At 33.4% G+C, this 18,248-nt stretch overlaps 1 protein-coding gene, 1 long non-coding RNA gene and 1 pseudogene across 2 annotated transcripts; all 3 read right to left on the reverse strand.

The window, feature by feature from the left end:
- Positions 1–1,101: 1,101 nt before the first annotated feature.
- On the reverse strand, positions 1,102–2,501 carry LOC144546121 (mitogen-activated protein kinase kinase kinase 18-like). Its single transcript, XM_078294650.1, has one exon. It carries the CDS (start codon positions 2,407–2,409, stop codon positions 1,102–1,104), a length of 1,308 nt encoding a protein of 435 aa, XP_078150776.1. The 5' UTR covers positions 2,410–2,501.
- A 2,327-nt stretch (positions 2,502–4,828) lies between these two features.
- LOC144546523 (uncharacterized) lies at positions 4,829–6,561 on the reverse strand. Its single transcript, XR_013508814.1, has 3 exons — positions 6,364–6,561; positions 5,837–5,916; positions 4,829–5,060 (listed from the first exon to the last, which is right to left on the reverse strand). It is a non-coding gene; the product is annotated as an uncharacterized LOC144546523 (long non-coding RNA).
- Positions 6,562–15,349: 8,788 nt separating this feature from the next.
- On the reverse strand, positions 15,350–16,160 carry LOC144546122 (mitogen-activated protein kinase kinase kinase 17-like; annotated as a pseudogene).
- Positions 16,161–18,248: the final 2,088 nt, after the last annotated feature.

Raw genomic sequence — 18,248 nt, forward strand, 5'->3', positions numbered from 1 at the left:
CTATTTGTTTAGATAAGTAGAAAATCACTTGATCTAAAAAATTCTGCACCATTTAGATATTTGATTTTCTACCTATCTAAAAAAATAGTAAAAAATTTCAAAAAAATGAAAATTTAGTCTCCAAACACATATTAATGTAGAGAATAAGATAAACGGTTCGGATCAACTGTTAAAATTTTAAAAACTCAAATATTGAGCCGTAGCAGCGTAGCCTTACTCAAACTTTAAATATAGCCTTGTTTCATCTGGCTTCTGCTTTATTCAAGTCTGCTTTGTCAACAGTTGATTGGTTTTGTGAAGCCAAAGAAATTTTAAATTAAACATCCTCATGACGACTTGATGACATCTCTCATGCAATTCAAATTTCCAGGAAAATCAATTCAAAAGTACCATGGCAATAATTTAAAGGAAAATCAACTCAATTTTTCTAGAATGTTGGGAAAATAGGGAGACAAAAAATAGCAAATTAAGAGGATAATTCATGATATGATTTTATTATTTTAATAAATATATATTGCTCTTTAATAATTATGTTAATCAAGAGGAAGAAAATAAAATAAACAAGAAAAAAGAAAATTATATAAGTTAGAAAATGTGAAGTAAACTTTTCAGATGGTGCAAAGTTAGGCTGTCAAGAGCAGCAAAGTCAACCATTACATGAAAATCAACATAATTTAATGTGAAATAATTTGCATGAAACAAAATGAGTTTGTAAACAACATGTTTTTTTTTACTGAATAAAAGAATTCAATTTTTATTACTGAAGGTTGGTTAACTGTGCTTTGGAAGGGCAGGTGATCTGATACCAAATCAGGTAGTTGAATCATTTCTAGATATTTTGAAGGAAAAAAAATCCATGCAAAATTGTTAAATTTTTTTGGAAAGTGTGAATAGAAAATAAAATATTGGTAATTGTAACCACATAACAATACCAACTACTCTTAATACCATTTTCATACTTTCCACCCCAAAAAAAAATTAAAATTTTATTGAAGAACTTTCTTTTCTTTTCTTTTCTCAAGTGGAAGTAGTTGTATGTCACTGAGCCTTAGCCCTTAGTCTTATCAGAAAACTGTTAGAGAAAACGGTGCAAATTAAAATTTAACCAAAATGTATAAAAGGGAATTGGAAAGATACCAAACAAAAACAAAAAGGGGAACAATATATATTTTGATCAATAAACGGATTTATTGACTTATTAGTTAAACTAACTTTGCATACATTAAATTCACTAGTAACATTTCCACAGCTAACCCTCATCTCCTCATTAATTATCTCAAAAATATAACCAAAATTAAACAACATTAAATAACTATCTTCCTCATAAAATTCAAATAAATCAAATTCATCACTAATCTCACTATCCCTGTTTTCTCCTCCATTTTCATTCCTAACTTCAATCCAACAATCTTCATCATCAGAATCTGAAATCAAACAATCCGAACCCGATATCGACCCGGCCAATTCTCGGATTCTCACTAACGGATCCAAACCCGAATCCACTTCTTCCTCCTCTGTTTCGGACTCACAGAACACATCATTAAAATCCAATACACTGTAAGGAGAAATTGCACGATCCAAATTACCGTCTCTTTTTAAACCCGCATCGCCGAAGCACACAAAGGGATGACATAACAATTGCTCGGCCAACCACCGCTCGTTCGGATCCCTTATCAAGCAATTCGTTAGGAAATCTTGTGCGTCTTTTGATAACCAATCTGGTATATCGGGTACAGAACCCGAACAATACCCGATCCGATAAATTGCTGCCATTACATCTGAGTCCTTTATGATGCCATTCCATGGAGCCTTCCCGGTGGCCATTTCTATGATCGTGCACCCGAGTGCCCATGTGTCAGCTGCCGGGCCCCACTCCTCTCCTCTTGCAATCTCAGGTGCCATGAAAGCCGGCGTGCCAGAGAACGAACCTGAATTATCACTGTGGGTCCCACTCGTCAGAATCGCCGCGGCACCAAAATCGGCAAGTTTTGCACGGCCATCGGAACCGATCAATACATTTTGACTCTTGATATCACCATGTGAGATGTGGTTTGTATGCAAGTAAGAGAGACCAAGCAAGATATCTCTGACATACAACCTGATGTGGCACTCGTCTAAGCGGCCTTCCGTGTGGTTTTTGATGCGATCGAAGAGGGATCCACCAGGAGCAAACTCCAGCATGAGGTGGAAGTGAGAATTGGTGATGTAGGTGCCATAACAGGAGACTACGTAAGGGGAACTGAGACTGGAGAGGATTCGGTGCTCGTGCTGTAATGGTGAGGAAAGAGAGACCTCAGCCGATTTAACAGCGACTAGCCGGGCCGAGATTGGGTCGGAGGCGAGAGAGACTGTGCCAGTGGATCCTTTTCCGAGAGTGCATAGATAATTCAAGCCTGGAATAATCGCCATTGTTTCTTTGTTTAGTTGTTGTGTTGGTTTTGAAAAAAGGAAGAGACAAAGAGCAACTGAGGTGCTCTGTTTGTGTTTTTATAAGGAGAGGAGAGGAAGGAGAAAATTGATTTCATTGGTAGTTGAAGATATTCTTTATTTAAGTTTTGAACACTTCTTAAATATAATTGGTGAGAAAGCGTGCTCAAAAACTGAAAAGTGGTATTTTGCGTGTGAATGGCAATCAAAAGCAAAAGCAGGAATTGGGCGTGTGGTACTGGTAAATGGTACGCAGGCATTAAATAAGAGTCGTTAAAATCTGACGGCTGCGTAGCTCTGCGCTTTGGATTCGTATCCTCTACATTGACTCAAAAAAGAATCTTTTGAGTGTATTCATCTGAACCGTCCGATTTGCTTTAGGATTCGTGCTGACTAGATCCGCACTAATAGCTCTTACAGTGGACTCTTGAATTTAGATTTCATCTAGAAATATGTTGGAATATAAATTTGAAAATATACAACACAAGTGGATGTATTTTCCTATCCTCGCAAATGACGCCAAGTTTATGTCATCTCCTACGCAAATCAAGCATATGAGAATGAGAGCATCTACCTTTTAATTGGTGCGTAAACTCAAGTCAATTTCTCCAAATTGAAGAGGTTAATCATTTGTACTTTCATAGAAGGTCCCAATCAATTCAAAGATGATCCACATTTTTATTAAAAAATTTGAGGCTTATTTGTTAATTTATTAGGTCAATTCGCATGGGAACATGGATAAGAAGATACCTTCTTTTTTTTTTTCTTTTTTTTTTCTAATGACAATTCAGAAACATAGTTCTGAATTGTAAAACAGTGTCGACAAATATCTCAATATATCTAGAGGTAATTTGCAAAATAAATAAAATCTCAAAATACAAAATTGTGTGAACGCATAAAATAAGTATTGGTTTATATTAATATTTTTTTATGATGAACTATATTATTCCACCTACTAAATATTTTGCAAAATAAAGTTTCATATTATATAATATTTGTACTGAGGTTTAAAATGTTGACTCAAATATAAATTATAAAAAAAAATTCCCTCTCATAATAGGAGAAGGTCAAGTATATATAGTTGCACATTATATTAGGCCAATTTGAAAATAAAATAATAAATACTAATTCAATATATATGGCATCTCTGAGTCTGAGGCACTTCAATTAGATTTATATGAATATTCTTCCTCTCTTTCAGGAGAAATTAAAAAAATTTAAATCAATTTGTACACAACTTCAGATTGATAATAATATCAGACAAAAGGCCCCCAACAATTTGGATAATGAACACAACTAGTGGTTTAAAACAAAAATTTAATAGTTGACAAAAACAAAAACAAATATTTAAAAGAAATTGAGCTTTTAAATTGCAAATCTTATATCAAGATATATTTTTGGGTGGTTGACCAGCCCAAAAAAAAATATAAAATTATACCAGACTTGACTTATGTTGACCAATAATTCAACATTGTCTATTTTTGTATTTTTGGGAAATAAAATTTTCCAAAATGGTTATTTTCTTAATTTTTAGCTGTAGAATAACATGCAACCAACTACCCTTTATAAAATAGTTGATGATTTTATAGTTTAGAAGGTTGACTTTGTATTATTCTCTTTTTCATAGTGGAATTAGGTCACTGTGCCTTATCTCTCAAATGTAGGTGTGTACCTATTCTTTGGTTATACTTGCACTTAGGCCTAGTGAAAAATTGAATAAATTATTTGTAGTTCAGGGAATATTCAGCAAAGTGTAATAAAAAAATAATCAGACAACAACAATATGTTAAATGTATGTGTTTGCTCTGTTTGTCATTATTGGAATAACAGAGATTAAACAAAAAAATTAGAGTCATAATCACTCAAATGAATAAATAAATAAATTTGGAGTCATACATGGATATGTAACCAAAAAAAAATGAATGTAGTGTTTATAGATACATATTTTGTAAACTCTAAAAAATATTAAGTTTTTATAATGCCAATATTTTGTATATAATGTTAATATAAATGCTAGTGTTTGCTTTAGTATAAAATGCTAATCTAAATTCTATTTTTTTTTAAGTTGGCATGTCCATAATTTATTACATACTAAATGCTTAAATAGTGTTTATCGCGTCTGTCACACCCCGGAACCAGGGGTTGTGCAGTTATGCCGTGAATATATAGGTTTAATATATTCACTAGGCAAGAACGATGAGATGAATGGATTTTTCATCCCAAACCATACTATTAATCTACTTTAAAAGATTCCTGAATAATTGATAAATAATACACACTCTGATTTAAAATAACCCATTTCCCATTTAATTGATTCTCGGGTACCGTGGAGTATAGGCCCTCCACGCCGGCCATCCAACCCTTTTAAAAATCCTTTCCCCAATTTTCCAATTAAGCAACATACATGCATAACAATCATATATATATAAAAGAAAGCATAAACACAAACTTATATAAACATAAATTCAAAAGAAACGGAAATAATTTACACAAGTCTGGTAAATATGGACTTATAAACAACAAAACAGGATCAGAGTACTATAACAAGTACAAAATGATCTCAGACTAAGGCATATATACCTATACCCTCCTGGCTCCTCACTGCTCGATCCCGACGTCTTATTCCTTCGGTCCTGAAAATTCCATAATGGAAAAAAAAGGGGTGAGAAAAACTTATTCGCAGTTTTTCCCAGTGCGGAATTTCCGTTGGGCTACTGAATTTATAAGAAACCTATTTCAGAATTATATACGATCAAACAGTTACGAATCATGAATGCAATATCAAAGAAATGAAATTCAAATGAATTTCTACATTTAACCTCTTTAAAGAGAGTTTCAATCGAAAACACATAAGTTGTTTGGACTTAAATGCATTTAAACCATTCCGGTTTAAAGGATAGATATCTGAATCTATCTCTTCCAGCTTAACCGTTCTATTCATTCTGGTTCTCAATCAAACATCTATATCAATATAACCGGGAAAACAGTATTCAGTAATTCAGTATTCCGTAAACAATAAACAGTAATCAGTAAACCACAGTTCAGTAATCCTACGATCACAGTAATAACAGTTCCCCTTTCCAACCGGTACTGGAATCAGTGGGGTCATTCCCCAAATGCGCATATGGTTCCTGAATCAAAGTCTAGGAGCGACCCAGATTTTGCAGTAACAAACAATATATATAACAATTCAGTACTGTGGTTTCAATCCATATCAGAACCAAGGAACAAACAATCGATATAACCATACCAATATGCAAGGTTAACAGATTAACACAGTTCAATCGATTCATTTAGTCAGTTATGCAATAATTCAATGATGCAAGCAATCAGACATTCAACATGCTATTTAAAATGATCTATTTAATTCGTAAATAAACCTCAAAATAAATTCCGTGAACCCCCGCACCTGTTCGAATCACGTTATGTTCGTCTACGGATCAGACGTCTCGAAGGATTCTGAATTCCCTTGTCTTATTGAACCTCCACCTATTTTCCATATTCAATTGGTTTAATCCTTGTTTAAATATCCAATTTATATGTCCAATTTAGTTTAGGTTAAATACGATTTGAATCTAGGGTTAAAACATTTAATTGGACAAATGCTAACTTCTAATTTCAAGTTCAATATCAGAAACCCTAAATTGGCTTAAAACCAGATCCATTTCGATCGATGGTCAATCAGATAGGTTGGGGTTTAGATTAATCAACTCTTAACCATACCTATACTAACCTGATTCATTCAATTGACAACTAAATTAACATTACCAATTTCAATTCAAACCTTAATCATTAGAAACTCAAATTAAAGAAGTTAGGGTTTAGGTTTTAAAGTTTCGAAACACGATCGAATCATAACACCTAATTTCAAGTTTAAAACCAATATCACAATGAATCGAGAACTAGGTTTCGAAAGGATCAAGTCAAGAGATTTACCAATTAGAAAGCTAAAAGAGAAAATCAGACGTTCGTTCAGCTCGATTCTCGAATCTCCGAGCAATTTCCCTTAATTCTCCCTCTCTTTCTCTTTCTCTCTTGGTTCGGCCACCTACCACACCCACAAAGCACACACACATGCACACGGAATCAAACGGAAGAGAAGAGAAGAAAGAAGGGTTTTGATTAATATTTGGATTTTTGCAATTTGGTCCCTCTAGTTTCAAGAATTGATAAAATAATAAAAAAAAAATAGAAATTTTTACATAATAATCCTTGATATCTTTTAAATGTTAAAATTCAATATATCTCAAAATATCAGATTATAATTTAAAAGAATTCGTGTTCAGTTTATTATTTCGAAACTTATTATTTTAAAATTTTATGGTTTCCACTACGTTACAGCGTCATAGAAAAATAGCTAAAAAAACAACGCTATGTCTATATAGCGTCGCTATAGTGCCGATAGCGCCATAGCTTTTATGTTCATATGTACTATAGCGCGCTATTTAGAACCTTCTAATACACAGAAGATTATTACAATTTCTATTTCCAATATTTTTGTTTCAAAATTGAAAAGTCATATTTGTCAAGTGGATCACTTTTATGTTTCATTTATATTTTTATTGTTGATAATGATAGATGTATGAGGAGGGGAAAAATCTCTCAACCGTTGACGGTTGCTATTGCCATTTATTAATTAAAATGGAAAGAAAGCTTTAAGGAAAATAATTAATTGTTCCCTGAATTTGTACAGATGCGACTTACCGTGTGCATTAATATTTGTTCAAATTTCAAATTTAAATATTTTTTATATTAACATGTGCTTCGAAATCAAATTTTACATTTTCTGAAAAAAAAAATTATTTCTTTAGAATTTTTGAAAAAAGTTTTTCATTTTGTATTTTTGTATTTTTTATGATTTTCAACTCATTGCAGACTCTACATGTACAAATTGAAAACGCGTAACTACAGCAAGCAATTGGGAAGAAATGAAGAGGACATGATGCACAAATTAAGCAGAACTGTGACAATTGCAAATTTAATACAAGGTCAAAATAAAATATATTATTATTATATATATAATACACTATCACATCCATGAAATTAGCGACCCCTTGAGTGAATGCTTAGGTCATGCTTTCAATTCATTTGCCAAAAAGGCAGCACGCTTGGGTCTCTAATTCAAAAATTAAAAGTGATCAGTTCCATTCGACAGTGACTGAGGAGGCAAGAAATTTCTGCACCCCCGAGAGCAGGTGATCCGCTTGCCACCGTCCATTATCCCTTCTTTCTTTTCTATGGAGATCTTCTGTGGCAAATTCTTAACACATTTTGGTTTATATTTTTTATGGCTGTCATACCATACCTAATTACCTATCAATTCAATTGATAAGCACATAAGTTTATCAATTCCATTGTTATGATATTTTTGATAGTCATATACAGCTCCAAGCAACTGAATAGTAATATTCAGACATTGTGTATTAATAGTAAATCAAATCAATTTTTTTTTTTTTTGCTTCAATAGTAAATCATTTTTCTTTGGCAATTTTTTTAATATTGCAAGGCGGCAAACATGAAATGAGTATTTCAGCTTTATTGACACTATTGTTTTTGCCTATTAGAAATTGTGATAAATTTTGCAACTACCCTTTATAAAATAGTTCATGATTTTATATTTTAGAAGGTTGACTTGGATATAGCGACGTTAAATGTATTTGTTTGGATATACTTGCATTTGGGCTTATTGAAAACTTGGAAATATATATATATATATATATATATATTTATAGTTATTGAGGATTATTCTGAAAAGTGTAAAATAAAAATAATCAGACAACAGCAATATGTTAAATGTATTTGTTTGCACTGGTTTGTCATTATTGAAATAAGAGCGATTAAAGTGTTATTAATAAGGTCCCCATTTATAAAAACAAATTAGAGTCTTAATCACCAAAATGGACCCAAAAAAAAGAGACTCATAAACTGATAAATATATTCGATATTCGTAAAAAAAAAAAAAATCCAAATGAATGTAGTTTTATCATAATTTATTTGTATAAAATGCTAATATTTTGTAAATTCTAAAATATTTTAAAATTGGCATATACATAATTTATTACAGCTCCAACAAATTAAATTTCCAATATTTATATTTTTCAAGTAGATCCCTTTTATGTTTCATTTTTATTCTGTTGATAATGATTGATGTGTGATAATTTAAAACCGTTGATTTTTACAACATAAATAAGCGTTGACAGTTGCTATTGCTTACAATTTTACAAATAAATAAACATGAAAAGAACCTGAAGGCTGAAAGGGAAAGGGAATGAGATCTGCTGCTATTCAAAATCCTTGCTATCCGTGCTTTCTTCTATCTCCCTCTTCTCTCTCTCTTTTCTCTCTCTTTTATTTCTCTCTCCTCCTTTTTACAAGAAAGAGATAGACACAGAAATGGAGAACACCACGCTGCTATTCTCCTTAAAATAACAGCGGATTTGAATCCAAGGGAAAGAAGCAATCAATTGTTCTCTGAATTTATACTGAGACTACTCAAGGCGTCTTAATAGTCGTTGAAGTTTCAAATCAAGAAAATGTAAGATTAATTAGTTTATTAATCAATAATTAATTAATTGGCTTCCAATACTTTTTTCTGGCTTCAATTAAGGAAGCGTGTAAGAGTATGCTTTAAGATAAATCTCATCAAACTTAATTTTTCAACCTTATTTCTCTAATTCACTTTTGCATTTGCCTTTAAATACAGTCAACAGATTGAAATATATGCCACAAAGAAGAAAAACTTGCAACATCCGGTATCGAGATTCGTGCAATCTGTTTATATTATCGGACGGTTTACAATTTTAATTTTGCACGAATCTCAAAGCAAAAAATGATCCTGACCAGATATCAATCAAACCGAATTTGACCTGATGTCCCGTGATAACATACGTGGGCGACAATAGAAATATTACGATTATTATTATTTGAGAAGGGATCCAGTTACAACATCTTACAACAATTCACTTTTGCAATTTTTAAAGTTCAAATAGTTGATCCAAACCGTTCAACATGATATATATATATATATATTAAAATGTGCTTAGAGATCAAATTTTATTTTTTTTAAAATTATTTTACTATTTATTAAGTATTTTACAAAACTGTGATTTTTCAGTGGTCCAAAATTGTGTAAATGAAAACGGTACTGCATCTTTGCAATTGGATGGACACCAAGGGCCAAGAGGAGATGATAAAGCACAGAGCACAATTGCAATTGGCAAATGCAAAATTGCTTAGATAAACACAGTACACTATCATATTTCAAAGTCTGATTGACATAAATGACATGTACATTTCACAGCAAAATCATGAAATTAGCGGTCCCTATAGTGAATGCTTTTAGGTCAACTACGCTTTCAATCGCCAAGAAGGCAGCGCTCTAGATTTCAGTCTGTGCCTCCCATTCGCTCTCAAGAAGTATCATAAATTTGTTTTACTGGTAGCCACCGAAACAAGTGTAGAGCATTTAATATGCGATCTCACGCAATAGGCCGCTTGCCACCGTCCTTTATCCTTCTTTTTCTTTCTTTTGGGATCTTCTGTGGCAGCTTCGGTCTGTAAATGTTACTCAACTGTTAAGCATAGTGATAAATGAATTATTCGGGTTCAGTTCGGCAACATCAAAAATTCGTGATTCGAAAATAATTCGGAAAATGATTCAAAATTATCCAGACTAGATATTTCAGTCATACAAGAGAGCAAATAAAAATAAATAAATAATATTATGAGAAAAATTTGAAAAAAGTTTTTGCGAATTATTCGGTCAAAGTTTAGTTTTATTTTTGGTTTGTTGGAAGTGAGGAATTTTTTTATAAACCATAAATAGAAAAACAATTTTTAGGGAACCAGCATGATTGTTTTTTTTTTTCGAAAAACCACAAAGACCGAGTGGAGCATTCGGTCTCCACTTTTTTTTTTCTCCAGACCGAATGCTCCACTCGGTCTCACTCTTTTTTCAATTTTTTTCAACTTTTCCGTGCGGCAAACGGTGTGGCATGTGTTTTATGTATATGTATAGAGAGTGACTTGAAATTTCAAAATCCAAAAAGTCGATCCGAACCGTTCATCTTGTTTTCCATATTAATATGTGCTTGGAGACCAAATTTTACATTTTTCTGAATTTTTTTACTATTTATTAAGTCACTTTGAAAATTATTGATCCAACGGTGGCTTAACAAAACAGTAAAATTAGCAGCCACCGTTGGATCAACAATTTTCAAAGTGGCTTAATAAATAGTAAAAAAATTCAGAAAAATGTAAAATTTGGTCTCCAAGCACATATTAATATGGAAAACAAGATGAACGGTTCGGATCGACTTTTTGGATTTTAAAATTTCAAATCACTCTCTATACATATACATAAAATGATTATTCGGATCTTATGTGGCCGAATCTGTGAAAAATTGAAAAAAATGGTGAGACCGAGTGGAGCATTCGGTCTGGAGAAAAAAAAAAAGTGGAGACCGAATGCTCCACTCGGTCTTTGTGGTTTTTCAAAAAAAAAAAACAATCATGCTGGTTCCCTAAAAATTGTTTTTCTATTTATGGTTTATAAAATTGATCCTGGAAGTGAGGTGCTCAGTGGTCTTCCCTTTTTTGGCTCCTACTTTCTTCAAGTCTGATCTGTCAGCTCCTGATTGGTTTTATGGAACAAATAAAATTATAAATAAATTAAACATCCTCATGAAGACTTGATGATGACATCTCTTCCGCAATTCAAGCATTGGTAAGAATTTACAGGAAAATCAACTCAATTTTGTCTTGAATATAAATAGCAAATTAAGAGAATAATTCATGATATGCTTAATTTTTTAATTAAATAATTGGTCTTTAATAACTATGTCAATTAACTGAAGTAATGAAGATACATACATGTAATTAATATAATACTAAATAAAATAAACAAGAAAAAATAAAATTATACAAGTTAGAAAACGTGGAGTCAACTTTTAATAATGTTGAAACAAATTGAGTTCGTCAACAACATTTTTTTTTAATTATGTTCATATTAATTTTAAATTTTAATACAGTAGTATAATGTCTTAATTATTGTTAATTTGTTAAGTCAATTCGCATGGGAACATGGATAAGAAGGTACATCTTTTTTTCCCTTTAAAAATGAAATTGGTCGAATTTTTTTTTTATCCGAAAAATCTTTGACATAAGAATTGTAAAATCCGAAAAATATTTCAACATATAAAGAGATAATTTGTAAAATAAAAAGAGTAACCGCAGGAAACAAATATTGGTTTATCTTTTTTTCTTTTTTTATTAAGAACTATAATATTTCACCTAGTAAATATTTTTTAAAGTTTCGTTTTATATAATGTTCGTACTGAGGTTTAATGGTTGACTTAGCTATATATTATAAAAATTCATTGCATATAATATAATTTTTTTGAAATCTATTTGTACACAACTTCAGATTGATAATAATATCAGAGAAAAGAACCACAACAATTTGTTTAATCATCACAACTGGTGGTTTAAAAAAAAATTAAAAAAAAGAAAGTGTTGCATTTGAATTAAACATAAATAACAACCAAAAAAATATTTAGAAGAAACTAAGCTCTCCTATTGCAAGTCTAATTATCTAAAGTTTTTTTTTTTGGGTGCTTGACCAACCCAAAAAAAAAAAAAAGATATAAAATTATTGTACACTTGACTTATGTTGACCAATAATTAAACATTGCCTATTTTTGTATATATTGGGAGAGAAAATTTGGCAAAATGTTTGAAAAGTAAAAACCCCAAAAGAAAAAATATGGTACAACAACATGTAGCTATTCTATATAAATAGTTGATAATTTTATAGTTTACAAGGTTGACTTTGTATTATTCTCTTTCAATAGTAGGATTAGGTCAATGTGCCTTATCTCTCAAACGGCCTTTTTTTATTAATAACCCAAAAAAAAAGTTATTTACCAAAATAACTCCCAAATCTTAAAATTTACAAATCTAACCAAACCGCCAGGGACCTAGACGGTCCGCTAGCTGTCCTACAAAAGTTGGTTCTCTCTCTCCAGCACACACTGTATGCGTTTGTTAACCACAGAGACAAGATAGATTTCGTGATTTTGGCGATTTTGAGGCGATTGCTACAGGTATTTTATTTTTTATTTAATTATTTTCTGTTTAATTTTTAATTAATAATTATTGTACCCTCAGTCTGTAAATAATATAAATTAGTCTTTAATTAATATTATAATTAGCTTTTAAATTGCAAGAAAGAATCAATATATTATACTGTAATTCTTATAATTTTTTTTTTAAAATGTAGTTTGTTAAGAAAAAAATGTTGGTTGCACTGTACGTGGGCGGTAAGCTAACTAAGGGTGTAGAGGGCGTGTATTACTCGAAAGATGCCTCATTCGGTTTGCAGGTTAAAGAAAGAACCACATTTATTGAACTTAAGCAACTAGTATACGAAAAGACTGGTGTAAACCCCAACCGGTATGACTTAGAATTGGCTACCCGAGTTGACACACAACGGGCTGGGAGGGGTAGACCTTACTTTGTGAGGTTTCCTATAACAGATGAGGAGTTGTGGAAGGCTGTGTACCAACAATTTGAGTCTAGGGGGGTCGCGATGATAGACTTATATTCCATGAGGGTTCCCCAGGCCGGGGCTAGACCTTCTAGTGCGGCTGGGGCTGGACCTTCTAGGGCTCCCCCTACTGGACCTTCAGGTTATGACAATTCGGCTTATGACAGCCAGGGGTACCACCACTCCCCTCATGACAGCCAGGGGTATCACCACTCGGCTTATGATAGCCAGGGGTACCATCACTCCCCTCATGACAGCCAGGGGTACCACCACTCCCCCTCATGACAACCAGGGGTACCACAGTCCCTGTTATGACAACCCGGGGTACCATAACACCCCTGAGTTTACTGAAGTTGTACCACCACCACCACCCAGACAGGCACCCATAATCCCTACATTTCCATCTATACCAGAGTCAGTACTGATACAGTTATCCGTTAATCGAAATGATACTAATATTGATGTTGATGCTATTGATGTCATACCGGAAAAAGAAATGAAAACTGGAGATGAATACCAAGGAATTTGAGAATCTGATAACTTATCAGATGGTGATGCAAATGTACCAGGTTTGTCCAGGGAAGAAAAATTCCTAATTAGAGGTCGGGTGAATAGGCATCCGGTCGCTACATTCAATGATACCACAGCTTTTGAAGAGGCCGACATTAGTTTCTTTGGTCCTCGTATTGTATACAATTGTGAACTTGCCCCAGGGCAACTTTATACCAACATAGATGAATTTGTAAAGAAAATCCATGAGACTCATGATCACGGCAACTGAGAATGTATATTACAGAGAAGGGAATCAAAAAGATTGGTTGTGATATGCAAAAATGCCCCTCGTTGCGAGTTTCGCCTTTATGCAACCCCTGCGGGTTCGGGAAAAGCATGGATAATTAAGAAGTGTGAACCACCTCATACATGCAAGTCTGTGTCCACAAGGACAGACCATTCAAATCTGACAGCATCACTAATTGCCGATGCAATTGAGGCAGACATTAAGTTGGACCCATCGATGAGCATCAAGGCGGTGGCTATGACCGTCAGACACAAATACATACACGTAATCTCAAAATATAATAGGTTGTGGAGAGGTCGTGAACTTGCGATTTGCAGAATATTTGGTAGTTGGAAGGATTCATACAACTATCTGGCACCATTGCTCCAGGCTATGGCAAGTACAAATCCCGGCACTGTATTTCAGTGGTGGCATGGCCCCATTTATGACAAGAATGGAGTACTAATAGAGGGAGCTCAACAATTCAAGGGCATCGCATGGGCTTTTGGTCCTTTTATCCAAGCTGTGCCATTCATCAGACCTGTTATCAGCATTGATGCATGCTTCATATCTGGCCGTTATGAGGGGAGGCTATTGATAGCATGTGCATATGATGCTGAGAACCAGTTGTTGCCTTTGGCCTTTGTAATTGTTCAGAAAGAGGATGGTGAGAACTGGGGATTCTTTATGCAGTTTTTAGGAAGACGAGTGGTTGGGCCAACAAAGTTTTTCTCTGTAATATCAGACCAACAGAAAGGAATAAAATATGTTTTTGATCATGAAGAATACAGTTGGTCAACACATACTGGCGAGTGTGTGCACAGGTTGTGTATGCAACACGTTGTGGAAAACCTTAGCAAGACAACCAAACACGATACATGGGTCCTAGAAACATTCAGACGTAATTGCAAAAAGAAGAAACCGAGAAGGGTGGAAGAAATGACTAGAGATTTTGCAAAGGTATGTACATTTTATATTGTTTATTGTTGTATATTGTTGACGTTTTTTTATTTTAATTGTTTATTTATATTATTTTATTTCCTTATTTTTCTGTAGTACATGCCAAAAGCAAATCTCTACTTAATGGAGGTGGACAAAAATATATCAAGCACGCGATGGAGGTTGGCGTTGGAGAATTATGACCACCAACGGGTCTGAATCGCTGAATGCAGTCTTCAAGGAGAGCCGAACGTTGCCCGTGGCTGCAGTTGTAGATGATACTTTTTACAAGTTAAATTCATGGTTTCAGGAACGGCGTGCTAAGGCCACATAATTAATGAGGAGGGATCAGGTATTTTCAACAAGGGTGGAGGAAAAACTAAGAAAACACAGGGACAAAAGTGCAACTATGACCGTGGTCCCGATGGGTAATAATGGTACAAAATTCGAAGTGCAAAATCCAAATGAGTACGTTCCTACCAACCGCAGACCAGATGGCACAATGAAGTTTGTGAAAAGAGCTTTCAAGTACATAGTTAAATTTGGAGATGGCAGGGAGGTGACCTGTACATGCCAAGGACCCCAACTAACTCACATACCATGTAGTCACGTGATGTCGGTATGCCGAGTGAGAAACTTCTATGAGGATCATTATGTCACTAACATATATCGTACTGATTACCTTGCTTCCACTTGGGGTGGATCTTTCCATTCTTATTCCAACCAGCATGAGTTGCATGCATACTCCATTCAGAATGATGGATAAGAAAGGGGAGGAGGAGACACAAACGTGCTGTAATGATGTCATTCCATGGAGCCTTCCCGGTGGCCATTTCTATCATCGTGCAACCGAGAGCCCATATGTCAGCTGCCTGGCCCCGCTCTACCCCTCTTGCAATCTCAGGTGCCATGAAAGCCGGTGTGCTAGAGAATGAACCTGAATTACCATTGTGGGTCCCACTCTTAAGAACCGCTGCAGCACCAAAATCGGCAATTTTTGCATGGCCATTGGAACCGATTAAAACATTTTGACTCTTGATATCACTATGTGAGATGTGGTTTGTATACAAGTAAGAGAGACCAAGCAAGATATCTCTGACATACAACCTGATGTGGCACTCGTCTAAGCGGCCTTCCATGTGGCTTTTGATGCGATCGAAGAGGGACCCACCAGGGGCAAACTCCAGCATGAGGTGGCAGTGAGAATTGGAGGTGTACGAGCCATAACAGGAGACTACGTAAGGGGAGCTGAGACTGGAGAGGATTCGGTGCTCGTGCTATAATGGTGAGGAAAGAGAGACCTCAGCCGATTTAACAGCGACTAGCCGTGCCGGGATTGGGTTGGAGGCAAGAGAGACTGTGCCAATGGATCCTTTTCCAAGAGTGCATAGATAATTCAAGCCTGGAATAATCGCCATTGTTTCTTTGTTTAGTTGTTGTGTTGGTTTTGAAAAAGGAAGAAACAAAGACAGGGGCGGACCCATGTGGAACCAGAGGGGGGCAGGCGCCTCCCCCTGGATTTTGAGTTTTAGTGGTGATTTGTCGATTTCGATCGACTCGGTCCCTCCTTGAAATTTTTTTTGCCCCTCTCTGGATATTTAATTTCTAATTCGGGTTAAATATAGGGTTAAAATTAAAATAAATTTCTTGAATTATGCTTGATAATTAGAATTATAAGTTAGAGGATCAGAAATTACAAGTCAAACTATTAGAAAATATAAGTCAAAGTATTGTTTTTTATCAAGTAACCAATTAGGTAATGGATTTAAATTCGATTAGTTATTTAAAGCCGATTCGATAATTTTTTGCCCCCTTAACGAGAATTCTGAATCCGCCCCTGGACAAAGAGCAACTAAGGTGCTATGTTTGTGTTTTTACAAGGAAAGGAGAGGAAGGAGAAAATTGATTTCATTGGTGGTTGAAGATATTCTTTATTTAAGTTTTGAACACTTTTTAAATATAATTGGTGAGAAAGCTTGCTCAAAAACTGAAAAGTGGTATTTTGCGTGTGAATGACAATCAAAATCAAAAGCAGGAATTGGGCGTGTGGTACTGGTAAATGGTACGCAGGGATCAAATGAGAGTCGTTAAAATCTGACGGCTGCGCAGCTCTGCACTCTTGTGTGCTGAAGAGTTGAAATTAACTTCTTTTCTTTGTTTTTTTAATACTTTCTCATTAAGGACGTGTTCGGATGTCACGGAATTACGGAATGGGAATGAGAATAGGAATTCACTTTTGAAAAAGTGGGAACCCATGGGTATGTAATGCACGGGATTAATTATGAAAATATGAGAAAATGAGTGTTCGTTTGTATCATGGGATTAATTGTGGGAAAGTTTTATTTATTTTAAAATATATATATTTATTTAATTGGTTTAGTTTAATTTAGTTATAAATGATTTTTTATTTAATTATTGTTTTGAATAGTATAGCGTTCTGTTTTGTATTGATGTTAACCAAGGATAAACATAATTTTAAAAAAAATTATATTAATGAAATTAAATAAAATTGATCAAATAATAATATTAAAAGATGAACCATTTCTAATAATAAAATATTACTAAAATAGTACAAATAAAATAAGAAAATATTTATAAGTAAATTAAAAAAATAAGAAAACAACAATTAAAAATATTTACAAAAAATAAACATTTATAAACAAACAAAAAAACATTTAAAATATATAATTACAAAAATTAGAAAACAAGCAAACATTTAAAATATGTAGTTAAAAACATTTACAAACAAATAAACTATTAAAAACATTTTCTTATTACTGATTACTTATTATTTTATAAAATATATATTTATAAACATTTATAAAAAAAATAAACATTAAACATAAGTGAGCTGTTGTCCTTATTCGTTTGTAACTGTTTTAAAAGAGAATAGTGGGTCCAGCCTATTTGATGACCAATAGAGAGGTGAGAGAGAGTATTCCATTGATAGTGGGAACAAAATAATTCACTCAGACTTGATAAATTTTTTCCCATCAAATTACATTGATCTGGGTACCATATAGGAAAATAATTGGGAAAGTATTGGGGAAAACAATGACAACCGAACGGGCATTGGAAATTATTTGGGAAACCTCACCAATTCCCACTGAAATCTTGACATCCAAACACGACCTAATTGTACTTGAGATTTTGAGATGATGGGTAAGGAATTTTTTTTTTTGGAATCAAGGGGATGAGTTCCCCCAAAATTAATTGATGCTTTAAATATTTATAGATATTTTTTTGCATTATTTATGCATTATTTATTTTATTTTAAAAAATTATATTTGTCATGGAAATTATTCATTTCTGATATCAAAAGTGTTTATATTTTTTTTTGATGCACTTATTATATTTTTCATAGAAATTATTTATTTCTGACCTCAAAAGTGTTTATATTTATTTAGTATTAAAAGTGCAATACAATTAGGATGTTCTTATGTTCATCAAAATACTTAGTGAGTTTAACTCTGGAATCTATCTAATTGACTTCAAACAATGAATTTAAAATGTTCAAACTGATCTATTTGACAAGTAATGCATTTACATAAAAAAAAT

Source organism: Carex rostrata, chromosome 29 (assembly GCF_964058835.1).
Source record: "Carex rostrata chromosome 29, lpCarRost1.2, whole genome shotgun sequence".
Lineage (NCBI taxonomy): Eukaryota > Viridiplantae > Streptophyta > Magnoliopsida > Poales > Cyperaceae > Carex > Carex rostrata.

Excerpts from the sequence above, each read along its gene's own strand:
- LOC144546121 (XM_078294650.1), bottom strand. The coding sequence starts at position 2,409 with ATGGCGATTATTCCAGGCTTGAATTATCTATGCACTCTCGGAAAAGGA.